This window comes from Elgaria multicarinata, chromosome 18 (genome assembly GCF_023053635.1).
Source record: "Elgaria multicarinata webbii isolate HBS135686 ecotype San Diego chromosome 18, rElgMul1.1.pri, whole genome shotgun sequence".
NCBI lineage: Eukaryota > Metazoa > Chordata > Lepidosauria > Squamata > Anguidae > Elgaria > Elgaria multicarinata.
The window spans coordinates 3,281,278-3,301,435 of record NC_086188.1 but is presented as its reverse complement, the minus strand read 5'-3'; the positions used below and the strand labels follow the sequence as shown (position 1 = coordinate 3,301,435).

At 48.2% G+C, this 20,158-nt stretch overlaps 1 protein-coding gene across 1 annotated transcript in view; it reads right to left on the bottom strand.

The window, feature by feature from the left end:
* Window positions 1–20,158, bottom strand: part of SGSM1 (small G protein signaling modulator 1) — a 47,054-nt gene that overhangs the window by 12,079 nt on the left and 14,817 nt on the right. Inside the window, exons 3-12 of the mRNA XM_063144182.1 lie at window positions 16,235–16,397; window positions 15,043–15,195; window positions 11,939–12,006; window positions 10,636–10,781; window positions 9,909–10,040; window positions 9,328–9,452; window positions 6,696–6,763; window positions 5,522–5,685; window positions 4,329–4,458; window positions 1,327–1,465 (exon numbers count right to left, since the gene is read on the bottom strand). Of these exons, the coding sequence (XP_063000252.1) occupies window positions 1,327–1,465; window positions 4,329–4,458; window positions 5,522–5,685; window positions 6,696–6,763; window positions 9,328–9,452; window positions 9,909–10,040; window positions 10,636–10,781; window positions 11,939–12,006; window positions 15,043–15,195; window positions 16,235–16,397 (1,288 nt within the window). The remainder of the gene's footprint in view (window positions 1–1,326; window positions 1,466–4,328; window positions 4,459–5,521; window positions 5,686–6,695; window positions 6,764–9,327; window positions 9,453–9,908; window positions 10,041–10,635; window positions 10,782–11,938; window positions 12,007–15,042; window positions 15,196–16,234; window positions 16,398–20,158) is intronic.

Here is a 20,158-nt window from a genome sequence, read left to right as displayed (position 1 = left end):
TTTCTTTTTCCTAAAGCTTTTAAAACTTGATGTTGTGCAGACTTTATACTGTTAGTTTTACCCTACCCTGTGCCTGCTTACCCTACCCTGTGCCTGTTTGCATTCTCTTCCCCTCCTTATTGTTTCATTATGATTTTATTAGAATGTAAGCCTATGCAGCAGAGTCTTGCTATTTACTGTTTTACTCTGTACAGCACCTTGTACATTGATGGTGCTATATAAATAAATAAATAAATAAATAATAATAATAATAATAATAATAATTGCCATTTTGTTTTTAAAGAGAAGTGGAAGTGGTTTGAAAGAAGCATCTATTCCCATAGCATACTCCCATTCCTTTTGCCTCTGGTCGATAGTTTCTGGTCAAACAGGTCCTGCAGGGTTTTTTTTAAGCAAACCAAAAACCTGCTGGCCCTGTTTAACCAGAGGGATGAAAAGTACACACACATTTCTGCAATACTTCTTTCAAACTGCCATCGTAAAAACAAAAATGTATTTTCATATGTGGTGGGAATGTAAATATGTGCAAACGTTGTGGAAGATGGTGTTTTCTGAGATGGAAGAAATTGTTGGAATGAAGTTAGAAGAAACACCAAGAGTTGCATTACTCTCACTATATGAAGATTTAAAATGTAAAAAAGAAATTAAGGAATTGATAACAAATTTGCTGACTGCAGCAAGGCTAATTCTAGCTAGGAACTGGAAGATTCAAGGTGATTATTGTATTGAAGAATGGTATAAAGAGGTATGGGATATTGCTATTAATGATACATTGACATGTAATATTAAAGTGAGGAGAGGTATAGCAAAAACAAATGATTTTGAGGGAATTTGGAAACAGTTCCTAATATTTGTGTTTTCTAAGGGAAGTGGGAAACCGCCAGCAGAAGAAACTATGAGATTTTGGAAACAGGAATAAGATCCCGAGGTGGGGGGTGCACTTTTAGGTTAAGTATGATTATGTTAAATAGATTAAGCGAGAATATATGATATTAATGTGATCAACATTAATGTATTATGTTGTTTTCTTTTAATTGTATTAATGTATGTTTAAGTATTGAAAAATAAAAATATTATAAAACAAAAACAGAAAACAAAACCCCACCCGCGTATTGCCTTGCTCCAGCCTAGAGCATCTTGCTTTATGAAGAAGAACGTCAGCAGTTGGATTATTATTTTTCAGCTGTTGTGGGGAAGAGAGGGTGGTGTTTGGTTAAGTGTGGCACTGGGCAATCAGTTTGGCCCCTGCCTGCCACTTTTGCCTTCGTGCAGCCACACGTGGTCCCCAGCAGAGCTCAGACCCCTCTCAAGGCTTCACTTCCTCACCTTTCGTGGTTGCAGCCATTGGACGGGCCACTCTCCGTGGAGCCACTCTGGGAGCAGGAGGAGCAAGAGGATTTGCGCGTGCTCGGTTGCCACATGGAAGGAAGGGCGCTCCCAGGGGCATCTATCAGGTCTTGGGCGGCTGGAAAAGGAGGACACATTCTTACTGAAGTCCGCATCATGAGAAAAAAGCAGTTTATTCCAGGAGCCGAGAGGAAAGGAAGGAGAAAAACCCAATTAGGAAGATCAAGAATACATTGAGTGTTGTTTCAAGCAAATCAAGCAAATGATCATCAACCCATTGCAGCAAGTTTTTATTCTTTTAGTAAAGAAAGGGAAGAGAAGCATCAATCAATCAATTCAGGGCTTGTTAACAAAAGCAAGGGCGTTCTCAAGTTAGTGGCCATCACCATATTGATAGGGTTGCCAAGAATGCCCGGTTCAGAGATGGCTGGGATCCTCCAGAGAGGCACCATCATGGGCTTGTGCAACCTGGAGGCGGATTTTGACACACAACCGGAGAATCCTTTCTCCCGGCCTGGGCCCTAGGAACATATTGGTACGATCTTCTGGAGTAATCTTTCGGTTACTGCTGCTTTCACCACCACCCTTGAATGTATAGCCAAATCTAAAGTTGGACTAAATTCAGGGAATGCTATGCAAAGTTCAGGGTTGCCCGCGTTGCTATCCTTTTGGTGCCAAGCAAAGAATCGACTAATATTTCTCCAATTGAGCAACGGCTGTAATGGCGATACCACTAGATACCCTTCCAGTTTTGCACCAAGAAAAGCAGCCCAGGGGAACTGGCTGCCAATAATTCCAGGGAAAGGCGGAAGAACTCCCAGCCACTTGCCCGGACTGAATTCACAAATGCCAACACATAAGCCAAGCCACCAAGCTAAAACAAGACACCCTCAACGCGCCGACAGCAACTTTACAGAGGTGCCATCTGGACCCCAACATGGCCAGGAGGTCAAGGGTCGCCTCGGGAAGTCTCAGAGACGGCTTGGGGATCACCACGACTTTGCCGGCGGTCCGAGTCATCCCAGCCTTCTCTTCCCCGGCAGTGCCAGAAGTGTGGGGAAGACAAGACAGGCCGTTAACAACAACTGAAGAAGCGGGAAAGAAAGGGGAGAGGGTAAAAGGCAAAATGTGAGGATGGACCCAATCTGTGCAGCTGCCTAAGGGAACTCTTGCCAAAGGAAACACCCACAGAAGATTCAAAAGTTCACCCACAACCAGACATTCCTTCTTTGCTGTAACATGTCAAGGGGCTGGGAGCTAAGCCAGCTTGGGTGAACGGTTCCAAATGTGCAAATACAGGAGTTAACCAAACACAATTTAGAATTAGAGGAAGCAATCAACAAATGGTTTGTCTTTCTCCTTTGCTGCCCTCGTTTAGACTGTAAACTCTGGAGGGCAAAGGTATTTTTCCTTTCGGTTTTGCTTATGTTACTCTGTGTACTGTGTACTGTATACACTGGTGGTATTGAGCACCGAATGAACAAAACACTCCGAAGCTCTGCTGAGATCAAAGTTCTCCCCTCTTTTCCCTCGCCAGCAATTACAGATTCTCACACCCAGCATCATGAGGAGGGCACAGAGGAGGGCCAGGATCTCTTCTCGATCCTCCCAGAGTGCAGGACACGGAATAACGGGCTCAAGTTACAGGAAGCCAGATTCCGGCTGGACATCAGGAAAAACTTCCTGACTGTTAGAGCAGTACGACAATGGAATCAGTTACCTAGGGAGGTTGTGGGCTCTCCCACACTAGAGGCCTTCAAGAGGCAGCTGGACAACCATCTGTCCGGGATGCTTTAGGGTGGATTCCTGCATTGAGCAGGGGGTTGGACTCAATGGCCTTGTAGGCCCCTTCCAACTCTGTTATTCTATGATTCTATGTAGGAGGAGGCCTCCTACCAGGTTAAATTGTTTGTCCATCCAGCCTACTCTGATTGGGATCAGCAACTCTCCATGGCCCCACACAGCAAAAAGTCTTTCCCAGATCGGAACGTGAGACGTTGTGTGTACAAGGCATGTGTTTGACCACGGACGACGGCCTTTCCTACTTTCTGCGCACACGCATATGTGTTGAACCCAGTGCATTTTTGATATCAACACTTTGGAAAAATGTGTTTACCTCCTGATGCTTCGGCTATCTCTATGCCTTCCTGGCCTGCTGCCTTCTAGAATTTGGCCTTTCTCGATGCGGGATTTTAATGGGCCAGTTCGCATGTAATGACAACCCACGTTTGTTTGTTTTTTAAACGTGGCTTGTTGCAAAGTGGTGCATGCAAACTGATGCATCTGTCCACTCACTCCCACTGCAAGCGGGAGCAGCTAAACAACCCATGGACCTTCCGTCTGTGGTGTCAAGGATAAAAATCCACTTTGGTTGTAAGGCAACTCTGTTTATAAAGCGTAATACATCTTACAGTGGTTTGGCTAACTTCATGTACAAATAAAGAACTCTGACTTAACTCTTCCCTGCCAAGCCAGAGAAATTACTCAAGAACCATGGGTTCTTTCTCTGGCTTGTTAGGAGAGACAAGCCAGCATTCCTGGTTCAAACATCACAGCGAACAGCCCAGGAACAGAACATCCCCGTATTGTTCAGTTGCTCCCGCTTGCAGTGAGAGCATTCGGAAAGCATGTGTCAGCACGTTGCCTTGTGCATGGCAACCCATGATTTTTACAAAAATTGTAGGTCATTGTAAAATGCAAACCAGGCCACGGTGTTCCATCTGGAAAGATCCTATTTTTGAACCCATTTTCATAGCTTGAAATTAACTCAAGGTGTAAAATATTTGGTCAACGACTTACTTTGTTGTATATATTGATTTGGGAGGGGTGCGCTGTGGTACAATAAATACGATATAGGAATGATATACTTGTACCTTCCTTTATAACACACAGTAACATAAAAAGTTAGCCTGAGGTCAGACATTAAGTCTCACTTGAGAGTCAACCGGTTTCTCCAGTTTCTACGGCACAAGTAAACTCACCAAACTCCGACTGCATGCTGGGATAGAGGATCCTGAAGACATAGTCCGTCGCCTCGTCATCTTCCTTGTCTGACGCGGACTCCGAAGACCCTTGGGGGCTTCTTTTCTTCAGCTTTGGGAACACTTTCCCCTTTAGGCAGCAAAACAACAAGGAAGTGGGGAACTCCAACATGAGAGCCAGGGGTTTTTGCTGGGCTCAAAACACCCATCGAGTCCGAAATCACATTTCCGATGAAAGCTCCCTCCCCTCAGCATAGCAGCTTTTCCTTATCACGATTGGTTTTTAAGACTCAGGGCGCAATCCTGTGCAAGTTTAGAAAGAGAAAAGGCCTGCAACTCCCAGCATGCTCCAGCCAGGAAGCTGGAGGCTTTTCCTCTCTCTAAACTTGCATGGGATTGTACCTTTAAGCTCTTTCATCCAATCTTTAAATATATTATTTCATAAAGAAGGCTGATTCTCATAGAATTTTTAAAAAAAGTATTATGGGTGGGACTAGACTGACTAAAGCCGGTGGAGAAGGCTATAAAAGGGTACTAGTCCTGATGGCTCTATGCTACCTCTGGTATCAGAGGCAGGAAGTCCATTTACACCAGTTGCTGGGGAACATGGGTGGAAGAGTGCTGTTGCACTCATTTCCTGCTTATGGGTTTCCTGTGTACAGCTGGCTGGTCCCTGTATGAACAGAATGTGGGACTAGATGGACCCTTGGTCTGATCCAACATCAGGGCTCGTCTTATGTAGTGCCTTCCAGAAGTGCTGGGCTGCAATTCCCATCATTCCCAGCCAGCATGACCCTTCTTCACCTAAAAGTAAAGATTCCAGTCCTCATTGTTCTGAATAAAGTTCTAATTGAAATACAAACATGGGAAGCTGTTTTATCCTGAGTCTGACCCTTGGTAGATCTAGTTCAGTATCACGGATGCTGACTGGCAGCATTTCCCCAGGGTCTGAGTCAGGAATTTCTGGGGATTGAACCCGGGACATTCTCCATGCTACAGCCCTGAGCTCAGCCAACGCCAAAAAAAAAAAAGTCCTTGATCTCAAGCACTCAAGAAGAAGGGGAGCAGATTGATTTTTAAAAAGCTGTCCTCCTGCCTGCCCACTTCTGCTCCAACTGCACAATCAGCTGACTGCAATGCCATCCGCCCCGGGAAAGACAAATCCACCATTTCCCCACTCTGAACATCCTTACCTTCCCCCTCTGTGACCAGAGCGGTGGGTCCAGCTGGCCGTGGGGCAGGAGCCCATTCTCGAGGCAGGAGAGGAACTGCAGGAGATGACCCCCTCTGGGGAAGCGGAACGGAGGGCGCTGGATGCCGTCTTGGCTCACCAGGACAACCGTGCCCCCGCTGTCTACTATTGGCAAGAAGGAGGGAGAAAGCAGAGAGAGGAGACGCAAGGACAGGAGCGGCAGTGAGAACCTGGTTCCCGTAGAACTCCCTGCTGAGGAGCAGGACTGACCTGAAGCGTTTTGCTGCCCCCATCTCCCCAAACGTGGCTTAATCAAAGAGGGGCACCCCAAGACCCCTAGCAGTGCCATAAAGGAGGAGGGGGCGCACCACTTAAACCAGATAAGCATTTCAGGTGGGGCTGAGGAAGGCCCGTGCCTGAGACCCCGAAGAGACACTGCCAGTCTGTGGATCGATTCAGTAGAAGACAGCTTCCTAAGATGCTACTCAAATCAGCCCTTTGGTGGGAATAATGAGGACTAGAATCTTACTTTACTTTTAGGGGAAGGGCTGTGAGCACAGTGAATGTCAGGGACTGCTAAGGGAGGCAAGAGAGACTCGTTGTGCAAGCCACAAGCTCTTTATTCAGTTAATAACACCTCTTCACACCTGTAACATTACGCTGAATAAGCTAAACAAAGCAAGGCAGTTGCCTGTCAGCTCGAACGGACAGCTCCCCGCCGTGCCAAAGTTTTTGCCGGGCTCCTCCTTCACGGACAGTCTTTCTTCTGATGGGTATCCAACCTGGCAGACCACCTCCCACCTCCACTCAATTCTGCCCGCTTAACTCTGCCCTGAACTTTGGTGCCTCTCAATTCCAATGCTCCCTCACCTTCTGACACAGGCTGAGTTCCTACGGCAAGGGGGAAGACAGTTTCCAAACCTGGGCCTCCTCAAGAAGCCCCTGGGAAGATTCATCCATGGCTCCTGGAAAGTCTGGGGAAAATTCCTCCCCCTATTCCCTGTCTTGGCTGCGCTTCTTCTCGCTCTGCCTCCGAATCTGAATCAGAGTCTGAGAACAAACCAAGGAGCTTGGGCCCAATCCGAACAGCGGACATGCCTGGAGGCAAAGGGGAGGGCCGATACAGCTGACCAGAACACAAGACCCACCAAGGCAGAGTCTGGCTGCCCACTTACCCTGCTGGTGGCAGTGCAGGTAGACAATCTCTTCCAGGCGGATGGTCATGGCGTAGTCCCAGTAGACGCTGCGAGAGGGAAGAACAGTGGGGTCAGGGTCAGCGTTGCAGCCAAGCTCTGCCCTGCAAAACATCCTGCAAGGCTCACCCATCCAATAAAATAAAACACATTCAAGTGAACTCCTAGAAAACACTCAACTAATAATGCTGGGTTGTTGTTTTTAAAAAGCCATTCATACTAATTGCCATCCCAAATCATGTCGCAAGGAGTTCCACAGGTTCTGTGTTTTTAAAAAAACGCAATTGCATTTCCAATTGTTGGGGCCAACAACGACATCTGTCCCCCGTCTGTACTTTGGCAGAAAGGTAGAGATGTACGGATTTTGTGAAATGTTCTGCCTGCGTTTTGTGACATGTCAGGCGCCCTTTGTTCCATCGTATGCTCATTGACAGAATCAGATTTTCCCAATTTCCTGAAAATGTGCAAATCCCTCCCCCCCCCTCCTTGAAGACGTGCATTCTCATGTTTTAGCCTATGAAGGAAATGTTCATTTTCAGCCAGTGGGTTTTTTTAATTATTATTTTACATATTTTTCTACGACTAAATTTGTGTAAAATTCCAGATTTTTTTTTAAAAAAACTGGTCCTCAAGTCTGCGCGAACTATAAAACACCGGTCCGCTGAGGAATCTGCGGGTCAGATTCGTAGAACCCCCCAAAAAATTGATTTCGTTGCGAATTTGTCCAACATCCCTACAGAAAGGTGAGACATATATGCAGTCTTACCATGTCCCCAGCAGAGGGCGCACTGGCGTGAAGTCTGGCTGGTCTTCCAATTTACCTAGGTCAGCCTTCCTCAACCTGGGGCGCTCCAGATGTGTTGGACTATAACTCCCAGAATGCCCCAGCCAGCTGGCTGGGGCATTCTGGGAGATGCAGTCCAACACATCTGGAGCGCCCCAGGTTGAGGAAGGCTGACCTAGAGATACTTTTACCTGGCTTAAATGATGCAAAACTACCACCCCCTCTCTAGGGCATTGCTAGGAATCTTGGGGTGCATGAGATAGACTTTTCCAACCCCCCTTCCAACATCAAGCAGGTTAAATGCTAAAAGACTGAGACTACTACACTGAAAGGATAAATGTGCACCGCCTATAATGCAATGGATTAAAGAACTAATAACGCAAGCAAAATTCAAACGAATGATATATCAGCACCACTCACCAATGGACTTACAATTTGATATTTGGTCTGCTTTTAGTGAAGTTTATGTACAATCTGATTTTTCCTTTTATTTCCCCCTTAGAATGTTGAAAAATTTGAAACCGAGGCCTTTAAAGCATGTAGTTATACCTGTCATTTAAAAAACAAAAATCAACTGTTCCTATTTTTGTGTGTTGGTTTGTTTTGTTGACATTTACAATGAACTGATGATATTATTATTATTATTATTATTATTATTATTATTATTATTATTTATTATTATTATTAAAAAGGTTAAATGAAAGCAGATGGTCTGACTTTGTCAGTGACAGCCGACTGGGCAGGGCAGTCTCCATGCACTAAAGTGATTATCTGAGCGGCTGTCAGTGCCAGAAACCATTTTTGTTTATTGGTGTGTTTGCCTTCCCTCACCCTTTGCACAGGTTCAAAAATGTTCATTGTGCCTGAGACCGTGCAAACACAGAGAAAACAGGTTCAGGACGTGACCTCTGGGGCTGAGGCAACATTCTCAGTGAGTGAAAGAAGGATATGCAGCCACACCTGTTTAGAAAGCGCCCAGTACAATCAGGAGCATTAGAACAATCATCTAAAGGAGGAGACAGGTCTTGGATTCCTGAGAGGGAGTGGCGTGAGAGCGGAGAGCTGGGATGGAATAGCAAGACATACTTTTCTGCCAAAGCGGCAAGGACTCCAGAAAGGACTCTCCTACAACTGTGCGCTCTGCCCAGCCTGCACGAATCAGTTAGTCAACCAAGAAAAATAAGCCTCGCAAACCCTCATGGCACTAGTTCCGGATTCCAGAGGGGTCACCCTTGTGTAAGGGCATTTTTACACGAGGCATTTATTGTGCACTTGTGATTGTTCGCTCACGGAAGTTCACGGGACATTTTCACAACGTCGCCAACCTCCAGTGCCTCTCACATCACTTTTTAGATTTATTCTGCCGTTTTATAAACCACCGAAAATGCAGTAGGGGAAAAAAAACACACACCAAAAAACACCATCGAAGAGGCGGTGGAATTCAAGAACAGTGTTATATTGTAGAAATCCTGCAGCGCCATCTACCAGCTGTATAAATGAAATATATGGAACATGCTCACAGAGGAACCAGGAAAACAAGGGGGGAGGTGAAGCGTGTGTACTATGGCTATCATAAACCTGCAAATACTCTGGAAAAGGAAGCCCCGGTAAGGCTTTCCCCTTGATGTAGAGATGAAGCCCTGAGTCTGCTGGAGCAAAAGCAAGAAAAGTCTTACGGCACCTTAAGGACTAACAAATTCATTCTGGCCGACGCTTTCGTAGTGGACCGGGGTCTGTTTCATCCAACTGATGCATGACTAAAGTCCATGAAAGCGGATACCATTTTAAATGTGGTAGTTAGTCTTCAAGGTCCCACAAGACTCTGCTCACCTTTTCTCATAGTCCAAATCGCCCACTGAGCCATTCATCAGCTGGTTTGGAGTCCACTTCAGCGTCATGATGTCGGCGGTCTGGTGAAGGGACAAGTAGCCTGGAATTGCTTCCATATCATCTCGCTAGGGGGGAGAGAGGAAACAGGAGGAGGAAGTGACTTCAGCTGGTTCTCAATTGCTTCCTGTCTAGAGCTGAGTATATTTCCAACCATTTGCAAATCCCTTTAAATTAAAAAGAAAGTTTCTAGCCCTGATGGATAAGGGGACAGCCTTGAAAACCTGTGAGAGGCAGGACTTCCAGTGTTTGAGGAGGGAAGGGAGCCCTCTGGCACATCACCAGTCCCTTCATTTCTCTTTGTAGTTAATGAAAGAGTAAGGTCTACGTCGCAAAAAAAGTAAATAAACAGCACATTTCTAGAACTTGCTTAATTTGTCTGACAGCACTAAATTTGGCTTTGGAGGAGGGCAGAGCAATCGTTGCCCAATTTAGCTAGTGGCTACTGGGCTGGGATTCAACGCAACCTGCTTCCCCCACTGCGCTGGGGCCCACCCAATGCTCCCTGCTTGATGGCTACTCACAGGTTGCACCAGGACGTTGTTCTTGCCGTACAAGAGGGTAGCCCTGGAGTTCTGGTGCAACGACTCGACGTAGTCCCTGGCCGAAAGGGACAGCCGGTCATCCATGCTGCCACTCGAATGCCTCTTCTGGATCTAGGAGAACCCAGCAGGGAAAAACCAGGTGAGCCCAGGGCCCTTCTGTTGCCACGTTGGGGGCCACATCACAGTACATTTGCCTTTAAGGGAGAACTTTGGCAATTACAGCTTCTCCGGTCTGAGCATTCTAGAGGAAGGAGGAAGCAGGCCAGATGTTCTACCTATACGAAGGCAGAAACCTGGGCAGCTCCGAGGGATCCTAGCATGCACCGTGAGTGCATGATTTATTTCTCATGGCCACAGACCAAGATGGGGCATGCAACAGAATGCCTTGGCTACCCAGGAAGGGTGAGGTCTTGCAAGAGTTTGCCCGGATGCTCTCAGTCCCCCCTGCCAACATGGCAACTCATGGAGTTTAGGAAGATTTCCCTCCATGTCAACCAAAGTCACAAAAAAGGACAGATCAATCGTTGGTCCATCTAGCTAGGAGTCGCAGCCCTTCAGAACATCAGAAGAGGCCTGCTGGATCAGTCCAAGGGTCCATCTAGGCCAGCATTCTTTTCACTTAGTGGCCATGCAGAAGGCTGCTCTTGTAGCAGCCAACATAACATCAATAGCCTCCCCCGCCAGGCCAGCCCCACCCAAAACCTACACAGAGAGCCGGACGCTTGGTGGGCGAGTCTTGGCGGCAGTGGGAGCTGTGAATCCGATGGCGCTGAACCAGCTCGTCGGCCGAGGGGTCGGTCCAGAAGTGATCGGCGGTCTTCATCTTGGTGTATTCCAGCGCGCAAGGGCCCACTGTACGGGGAGGCAGAGCGTAGGTTGGTTGTTGGTGGGGAAGGAAAATGGCAGGCTTTAAAGGCTGGCATTTCTGGGCCTCGATCCGTATGCATTTACATACACACACACACAAACCCCATGCCTCTGCTTCAAACCAACACCAGCAGGGATAGAGGCAACCTCCTGGAACAGCAGGATTCAAGAGGTACTGAAGGAGTTGGGGAAATCCTTATAGGGTTACCGCTGTGACCACCATCAACCCAACCCAACCCTTGAAGGCCTGGAGGAGCAGGTACAGCTCACCCTCTCAACGATTTCCCCTCTTAAGGGAACAGAAAACAACGGAGGACATTACCCCAGCTCCCCTCCCCATACAGTGACCTTTTGTGGTGACTATGAGGAGAGACTGAAACAACTGGGCATGTTTAGCCTGGAGAAGAGAAGGCGGAGGGGAGACATGATAGCACTCTTCAAATACTTAAAAGGTTGTCACACAGAGGAGAGCCAGGAACTCTTCTCAATCCTCCCAGAGTGCAGGACATGGAATAATGGGCTCAGGTTACGGGAAGCCAGATTCCGGCTGGACATCAGGAAAAACGTCCTGACTATTAGAGCAGTATGACAATGGAACCAATTCCCTAGGAGGTTGTGGGCTCTCCCACACTAGAGGCCTTCAAGAAGCCGCTGGACAGCCATCTGTCAGGGATGCTTGAAGGTGGATTCCTGCATTGAGCAGGGGGTTGGACTCGATGGCCTTATGGGCCCCTTCCAACTCTACTGTTCTATGATTATGACTAATTGTTGCCCAGGGCAATGCTATGGCTTCAGCTGGAGCATCTTTCATTCAGAGGTCAGCAATGTGAAGTGCACAGGCTGCCTCCAACCCATCAATATTTTTCCATGGACTACAAGTGAGTCAAGCAACTATTCAAAAATGACGTTCGCCTGCTAATGTCCCACCACCGCCACCTGTGCTTGCTGCCGGTCCCTACTCCTGAAGAAGCATAGCCTGAAAGCTGCCTGCCAGGGTTTTGAATCTGAGCAGGACCCCATCAAAGCCGTGGCTCTGAAACAGCCCTGTACCCTGCTCAAAGGTGCTTCCGAAACAAACATTTCCCAGCCGCAAGCGGCATCAATGTCTTGCCTAGAAAAGGAGTTCAGAAAAACTGCATTACCTAGCAATGAAGCCAAGATGGGCCCATCGACAGGATCCATGAGCAGGGCTTCCTTCTCATAGTATTTACTGCGCACAGAGAGAAAAAATATGGAAGTGTTACAACCACAGGGCTCTGGACAAAACTGAAATGAGCGAGGACTAGAAAGGAAGAGGAACTTATCCCAATATAGTTCTTTTTTACTTTTCTGCTCTTAAACATTTTTATTTATTGTTACATGTTTATACTGACTCATAGCTGAGGTTCTCTGGGCAGTTCACAGTTGAGATCATAAAATGCAGCAGATCAAAACATAATATAAAGCTTTAACGGTTTAATACCAGGTAAAACCAAAATAACCCCAGGAGCAGTTACAGCCCAGGGAAAGCCTGTGTGAAAAGATGTGTTTTCAGGAGGCGTTTTTAAAGGAGGTTACGTTTTCTGCCTCCCGAAATGCACGAGGGAGGGTTTTCCAGAGGGTGGGTGCTGCTTAAACATGAGATGTCCCTAGGCTATACCTTGGTCAGCATTTGTGCCTTGCAACACTTCGCCCCCTCTTTGGACCTCGTCGCCCCTTCGTCTTTTTTCCCTCCCCACCTGCTTTTCTTTTGCCCCACAATTGTGATTTAGAACCATGAATTATTATTATTATTTATTTATTTATTTATATAGCACCATCAGTGTACATGGTGCTGTACAGAGTAAAACAATAAAATAGCAAAACCCTGCCGCATGGGCTTACATTCTAATAGCATCATAATAAAACAATAAGAAGGGGAAGAGAATGCACCAAACAGGCACAGGGGAGAGTAAAACAAACAGTATAAAAGTAAGATAAAAATCAAGTTTTAAAAGCTTTAGAAAAAATAAAAGTTTTTAGCTGAGCTTTAAAAGCTGCGACTGAACTTGTAGTTCGCAAATGTTCTGGAAGAGCGTTCCAGGCAGAAGGGGCAGCGGAAGAAAATGGACGAAGCCAAGCAAGGGAAGTAGAGACCCTTGGGCAGGCGAGAAACATGGCATCAGAGGAGCGAAGAGCACGAGCAGGGCAATAGTGTGAGATGAGAGAGGAAAGAGAGGAAGGAGCTAGACTGTGAAAAGCTTTGTAGGTCAACAGGAGAAGTTTATATTGGACTCTGAGGTGAATTGGAAGCCAATGAAGAGATTTCAGAAGTGGAGTAACATGGTCAGAGCAGCGAGCCAAGAAGATGATCTTAGCAGCAGAGTGGTGAACAGAAACCAACAAACTGATGTGTGAAGAAGGAAGGCCAGTGAGAAGAAGGTTACAGAAGGAATATAAGAACCAAGGGTCCATCCAGTCCAGCATTCCGTTCACACAGTGGCCGACCAGCTGTTGAGCAGGAACCCACAAGCAGCACACAAGTGCAACAGCACCCTCCCGCCCATGTTCCCCAGCAACTGGTGTACGTAGACTTACTGCCTCGATTACTGGAGATAGCACACAACCATCAGGGCTAGAAGCCATGGATAGCCTTCTCCTCCAGGAATTTATCCAACCCCCTTTGAAAGCCATCCAAGTTGACGGCCATCACTCCATCTTGCAGTAGCGAGTTCCACAGTTTAACTATGTGCTGCGTGAAGAAGTCTTTCCTCTGGTCTGTCCTGAATCTACTACACACCAGACAACTCCAACTTTCTAATAATCCCAGACACTAGCATCTTTAAGGGTAAGCGTATGCGGGATTCATCCCAACAGGGACCTAGGGAACGCTCCCGTGTTCCTGCAAGCATATCTTAGGACCATTTAATTACTTACTGAAAATTCTAAGCATGGCTCAGTCTAGGCTCCCTTATCTCTCTCTGCTGGAACAGGAGAAACACCTTTTTAAAATTCATGGCTTGCAAAATTAAGTGAAGCTATTATTTCCAACGGGTTTGCTGTACCCAAACGGCTGCATTTAAATTCAGCTGTCACTAGACCCACCTTTCATTTGAGCCCATGGGATGTGGAAATCCAGCATGATGCTGCATCAATAAGGATCTCTCATCTTTTTTCCCCCTCTGGGTAAAAATATTCCGAGAGACCACAGGTGACAGAAAACAATGTGTTTGCTCTACCACACCCGTGCTTGAGAAAGACCTTTATTTCTTTGTTCGGGTGGATCATAAAAATGTAAGAAGCGCCGTGCTGGATCAGTCCTGTACTTGGCTAGTCGGAGACCGTTTTAGACATGCCCTCCGAATCGGCTTATTATTTATCAGAAATATTTATTAATAACTTTTCTGCCAAGGGCGCTCTCAAAGCGACGTACAATGGCATAAAAGCCAATAAAATCGAAACGCAACAATGTCAAAACCATTTTAAAAGCCAAAGGCCTTGCAAAACAGCACAGTTTTCTCTGTCGAAAACCCAATTGGGATAGAATCAACCTGACCTCTCTTGGCAAAGAGTTCTATGGTCAGGGTGCCGCTACAGAAAAGGCCCTGTCTTGAGTCCCTCTTATGAAGAGCGCAAAGTATGGGCAGGTTCCTATGGGAGGAGGAGGAAGAGGAGGTCTTTGAGATATTTCTGCCCCCAAGATAGTTAAGCTTAGAATAGTCTTAGGGTCAACATGGATTCAGTTGGCACCTGGTGAACTAACCCTGCAAGTGTTCTACTGTGAGCAGCCCAACAGACTCAGGTAGGGACTGTCTTCACGGCGTCGGGTTGGCACCACTCCACCGCCAACCCCTGCGCTATGGTGTGGTGGCAGCAAGCTGTCATTACGAGGGGAGGCAGCATGGGCTTTCTGGCAGCCATTAGGTTCGCTGGGCCCACCATCTCCCTCGGCTTCTGGTGACCGATAGGAGGTCAACTTCCACCCAGGAACATCCCCGGAGTGGCTCCGAGTGAGGACAGACCAGCGGAAGAGCCAAGCTGACCTTGCTCTGGCTGGAAAAGCCAGGCTAAGTCTCTGCTTTTTCAGCTGCGCATCTTTGCTTCGGGGTGGCTCCGAATCTGCGGCTGCATCGTATAACCGATGCAGTGTGGATTCGGAGACACTCCATGGCAAAGACAGCCCCATAGTCAATGCGCCAAATACTTACTGCATCAATCGACTCCGTGGCTATCACCCACCGACAGGGAGAGCGGGGGGTAGGGGATGTCCAGCAGTGTCTGCCTTTACCTGCTGTTTTCCACCAAGTGGTGCACTATCTTGTCCAGAACCTTCTCAAAAAGGGCCGTCCGGATCCAGAGATGTTTGATGGCCTGCGGGGACAGGCTGGGGAGCTTCTGGACTCTGCGGGTGTTCTCCTGGGCACCCGTTCCCTGGTTTCGCCTTCAGGGAGACAGGAGGAAGGAAATAAACACCCCGTTCAACGGGACCTGAGGCTGACCAGAATCTCCTGCACAGACTCTCGACGCCCGACCTCAAAGTCAATGTTATTTACCTCTGTTTCGATCAAATCTATTTAAAGAAGCATTTAACTAAACTTTATAAACGGTCCAAAGGGAAAATCATAGCAAAAGGCCGACGCATCTAAACGGCCCGGTTTTCGTCAAATTACCAGTCGCAGCAGTCAACTGTGGCCACAGCTAGACCTAAGGTTTATCCTGGGATCATCCAGGGTTCGCCCCTGCCTGAGCACGGGATCCCCTGTGTGTCACCTAGATGAACAGGTTTGACCCCTGGACGATCCAGGGATAAACCTTAGGTCTAGCTATGGCCTGTGCATCAAAACCCCTGGTCCAGAACACTTAACTTTTCAGAGCAGAGCACACTTGCCTGGCTTTTCTTTGGCTACCCAGTTTATTTAGCCCCCGTAAATGGAGAGCGAGGTGCTGTACATGACATGGGAGCGACGGTGCTCAAGGGGAGAAGCAATGCATGGAGCATTTATTTAAATTTGATTTTATTTACTGTATTCAGTACGGATAGCGGAGGATGGATGAGGATGTTGCGGACACCAGGGCAGCTTGCACACTGATATTTCCTGGCTGGAGGGAAGAATCAGTGGTACATTAGGGTTAATCCTCAGATTTGGGTTAGGGCTGAGGAGGCACGGCTCCACGGGCAGGAGCCGGGGCTGCAGAAGAGCAGAGCCAGAAAGACTGAGTGGGCCATCAGGATGGCTTGCAGGCTGTCTTTTAGTGGCTGGAGGGAATTCTCTGTGATACATTAGGGTCAGGGTTAATCTCCGGATTAGGGTTTGAGGAGGCACGGCTCCACAGGCAGGAACCGGAGCAGCGGAAAAGCCAAGCAGGGCCAGACAGATTGAGTGGGCCACCAGGACAGCTTTCCTCAAAAGTGTGAACTCCCCGGCTGAGCCAACGCTCAGAGCCAAAACACCGTCCCGGCTCGCGCCCCTCAAACTTACGCGTTCTCGATGAGCTGCTCCAGATCCTGCACCTTCCGAGAGAGCTCTTCAGCGGGCGGGAAGCTCTTCCCCACCTTCATGAACAGGGCGGCAATCTTGTTGCTGCGCAGGAAGCCGGCCGCACGTCGCTTCAGGCCGTGGAGGACGCAGGCTTCGACGGCCGCTGGAGAGAGGGAAACGACGAGAAAGGAAGAAATGAGAAGATGCCGCCTGACATCGCTGCTGCTGCTGCCTCTTGGCGACCTTGAACTGCTAGGAAATTGGCTAACTACGCATCGCGTCCGTGGGCTGTCCTGCGAGAAACAGACATTCAGAGCGGCTCCTTCCTAATCTATTCAAGCCTAGGCACACTATTGTAAGTGCCTTGCCCCGGAGTACAAGGGCAGGTTGGGTCCAACCAGCTGCCTGCAGCTGGCGATAATATTGACGTGGTAGGGCCACCTGAAAGCACATTTGCCATCTGCCTCCAAGGAGACACTGGCTTCATTGGCTGTGGTTTTGTGTTTTGATCACCAAAGGCCTCACCGGCAAGCACGCTGGCTTAGAATCGGGATGAGGGCAGTCTCACCCTTGCCTTCGGGGAGCAGAGGGCTGCAACAGGACCCATAAAGAGCTCCCCAATGCTTCCAACTCTGCTTTGGATTCATTTGTCTTCAGCTGCCAGCGTGGCTCAGCCTCCCTGGCAGCCAGGAGTGGGAGAAGCCAGACAAGAGCGAATGAGCTGCTTTGAGTCTGAATTATTTTCAGCTTTGGCAAGCCACAGGGTTCCCGATCCACTCTCCTGCCAGCCAGCTCCCTTATCAGCAGACGGCACGGCAGCTGATGTCACAGCCAGTGGGGGGGGGGGGGAAGGACTGTCGCTTACCTTACCCTCGCAAAAAACACCATGAGGTTCCATTTCACACGGTTTCAAAATTTGAGGGGATTAACTGGTCAATCAACGTTTTTGTTGACTAACGCGTAGGAGCTCATTTTAATCAGGGAGGGCAAATTGTAATTACGGGTGCTGAGAGTTCAAGGCACACCGGTTGGTTTTGTTTCCGGTGTGTTACTGCAAGTAGGGAGTAAAGGGAAAATATTCAAGAGAACTGCCCCTTCTAACCAGAAGGGGTCACTTTTGTTTTATTAAATTGTCAGTTTATCGTAATATTTCCATCACCATCTAAAACGCTGAGAGAATTTCAGCTTTTTACTGAGGTTTGGGTGATATGCCAATTGATTTAATCACTGATATTTTTTCTTCAAAAACAAACATTAGAATATGGCTAATCAACTAAAAAGGAGGTGTTTATATCGGTCAACAATCCTGCTTCTTAAACTTCTTTCCTACTTTAATGTTGGAGGAAGGGCAGGTAGGGACTGGCAGTCCAAGGGCAACTCAACCTCTACGGATGTCCATCACTGGGAAATCTAGTTCTTTTTTGGCTTGATGGGAGTTCCATGGCATGAACAACTCACTTTGTGTCTGGGAGCTGAGCTGCAAGCTGTTCCCCAAACTCCAGGAACCTTTTTGCACGTTTTGGGGAAAGGTTCTGCAATTCGCACACATTTCTGAGCAATTTGCGCAAATCGTGGCCAAACTTGTGCAAATTACACAAATCTTTCCAGGAGCTTAGCGACCAGGAGGCCTAGGCTCAGAGATCATCTTCTCCCCATCCCTGGGAACTCAGTCTTTGTCAGAGGGGGAGGGAGCATCAGAATTGACAGATCCCAGAGTCTGCCGCAAGGTCAAGTGGGCAGAGTTGAGAGGAGGTGGGAAGTGGTCCGCTAGATCTGCCACGTGGCAGAGGTTGCAGCTTGAAGACCCTCCCTGAAGAAGAGGTCCAGTAAAAGCCTGTTGGGCACAGCAGGAAACTGTCCTTTTAGTCACAGAATCATAGAATAGTAGAGTTGGAAGGGGCCTATAAGGCCATCAAGTCCAACCCCCTGCTCAATGCAGGAATCCACCCTAAAGCATCCCTGACAGATGGTTGTCCAGCTGCCTCTTGAAGGCCTCTACTGTGGGAGAGCCCACCACCTCCCTAGGTCACTGGTTCCATTGTCATACTGCTCTAACAGTCAGGAAGTTTTTCCTGACGTCCAGCCGGAATCTGGCTTCCTTTACCTTGAGCCCATTATTCTGTGTCCTGCACTCTGGGAGGATCGAGAAGAGATCCTGGCCCTCCTCTGTGTGACAACCTTTGAAGTATTTGAAGAGTGCTATCATGTCTCCCCTCAATCTTCTCTTCCCCAGGCTAAACATGCCTAGTTCTTTCAGTCTCTCTTTACAGTCAATAGGCAACTGCCTTGCTTTGTTAGGCTAATTAAGCTTAGAGGATAACTCCTAGCATTCACACTCTGTTCAGGTGTGAAGAGGTGCCCCTTTATTGTCTCATGTCTCTGAGAGAGGGTGTGGAATCACAACAGGGAAAGACTTCTCTCTGTTTTTCTGGAGTCCAACGCAGAGAGGCAGCACCTGTTAGGGGACACGGGTGCTTGGTTATTAAGCTAAGAGGATGCTTTCTCGCCACAAAATGGACCTGGTTAAGCCACAGCTGTTTACCAGGAGGCGGCAACAACACGGAGCCGCTGGGAACAGAAAAACGGAAGCCTCGCTCGCAGCTTCTTTGACCAAGGGCTGGGCGGCAAAGGGCTTTGATGGGTGTTGCAACCCAGTTGCATCAACCCCCAAACTTGGTCTACCCTAATTGTACGAGCTGACGGATGGGGAACAGCCGTTCCTTTCCATTAAGGAAATGACAGGGCAGAGAAGGTCACCGTCGTAATGCTTTCAAGTCAGGAGCAAAACAAGGCAGCGAGACAGAGCTGAACGCAACGTCCCTCCATGACATCTCTCCCCGCCCCCCCTGGCTTATTATGTTAACGCTGGCTTTTTAGCAGCCTGGCCCTTGCCGCTGCAGCCGAGAGAGCTCGCTGATGACTCAAATTAAATTCCCATCATCTGCAGCGGACATGGCCCCAAAGCCCTTCAGGCCACGGAGAAACGCAGCAGCCTCGTTAGGAGATTGGCAGAACAAGCGCCCAGGGCCCGGCTGCTTCAGGATTGGCGCTGTGCAGTGCTATAAATAATCCGCAGCCCGGGATGAGTCAGCCTGCTCCAGGCCGCCGTGGCTCCACACACAACCAGGAAAAACCTGGGCGAAGCGTCGTAACCACATTTCTCTCTCCGGCGTGTGCAGACAGCCCCTCTTATCCCAAGGGCTCAGGCCGAGTAACAGTTAATAGCAGCCACACAAGAACGGATGGCTTCGCCGGCGAGTGAGACAAAGGACCGCCTCCACCCACACGGACCAGCCCACTACGTGAGAGCTGCTTCAGAAGCTCTTCTGGAGGTGGGCGGCCTTTCAGGTATTCCGTGGCTACTGGAGAAAGGACCATTTCAGTGGTGGCCCCCAAGCATGCCTGCCTCCCAAGCTATCTTTTAGGCGCCAGGCAAAGGCACTCCTGCTCCTTCCTGCCTTTAACAGCTCTTAACAACTACATCGAGACCCTTTTCATTACCTTTTGCTGCTCCTTAATGTTTTTACTGGTTTTATTGTTTTATCTGCTGCTCCTGATGGTGTTTCATTTTTAACCAATTTCTTGTTGCAAGTTGTCTCGAGTTTACGGGGGAGAAGGCCAGGCAGACATTTTAGAAAAACAGGAAAATGTGCTTGCACATCCATATAGGACAGGATTTGTCCCTTTTGGGCCAAGCTAAGCCGACTGGCATCAGTCCGGTCAGCCTTCCCTCACCTGCTCCTTCAACCTTGTGTGAACTGGCAATGCCAGGCAAAGCTGGAGTTCTACCAATGAGCTGAGCTAGAATCTCTGGGATTCCTACTCCCACCTACTCCCTGACTGGCCACAATCAGAAGGGGTGAATCATAGAATAGCAGAGTTGGAAGGGGCCTACAAGGCCATTGAGTCCAACCCGCTGCTGAA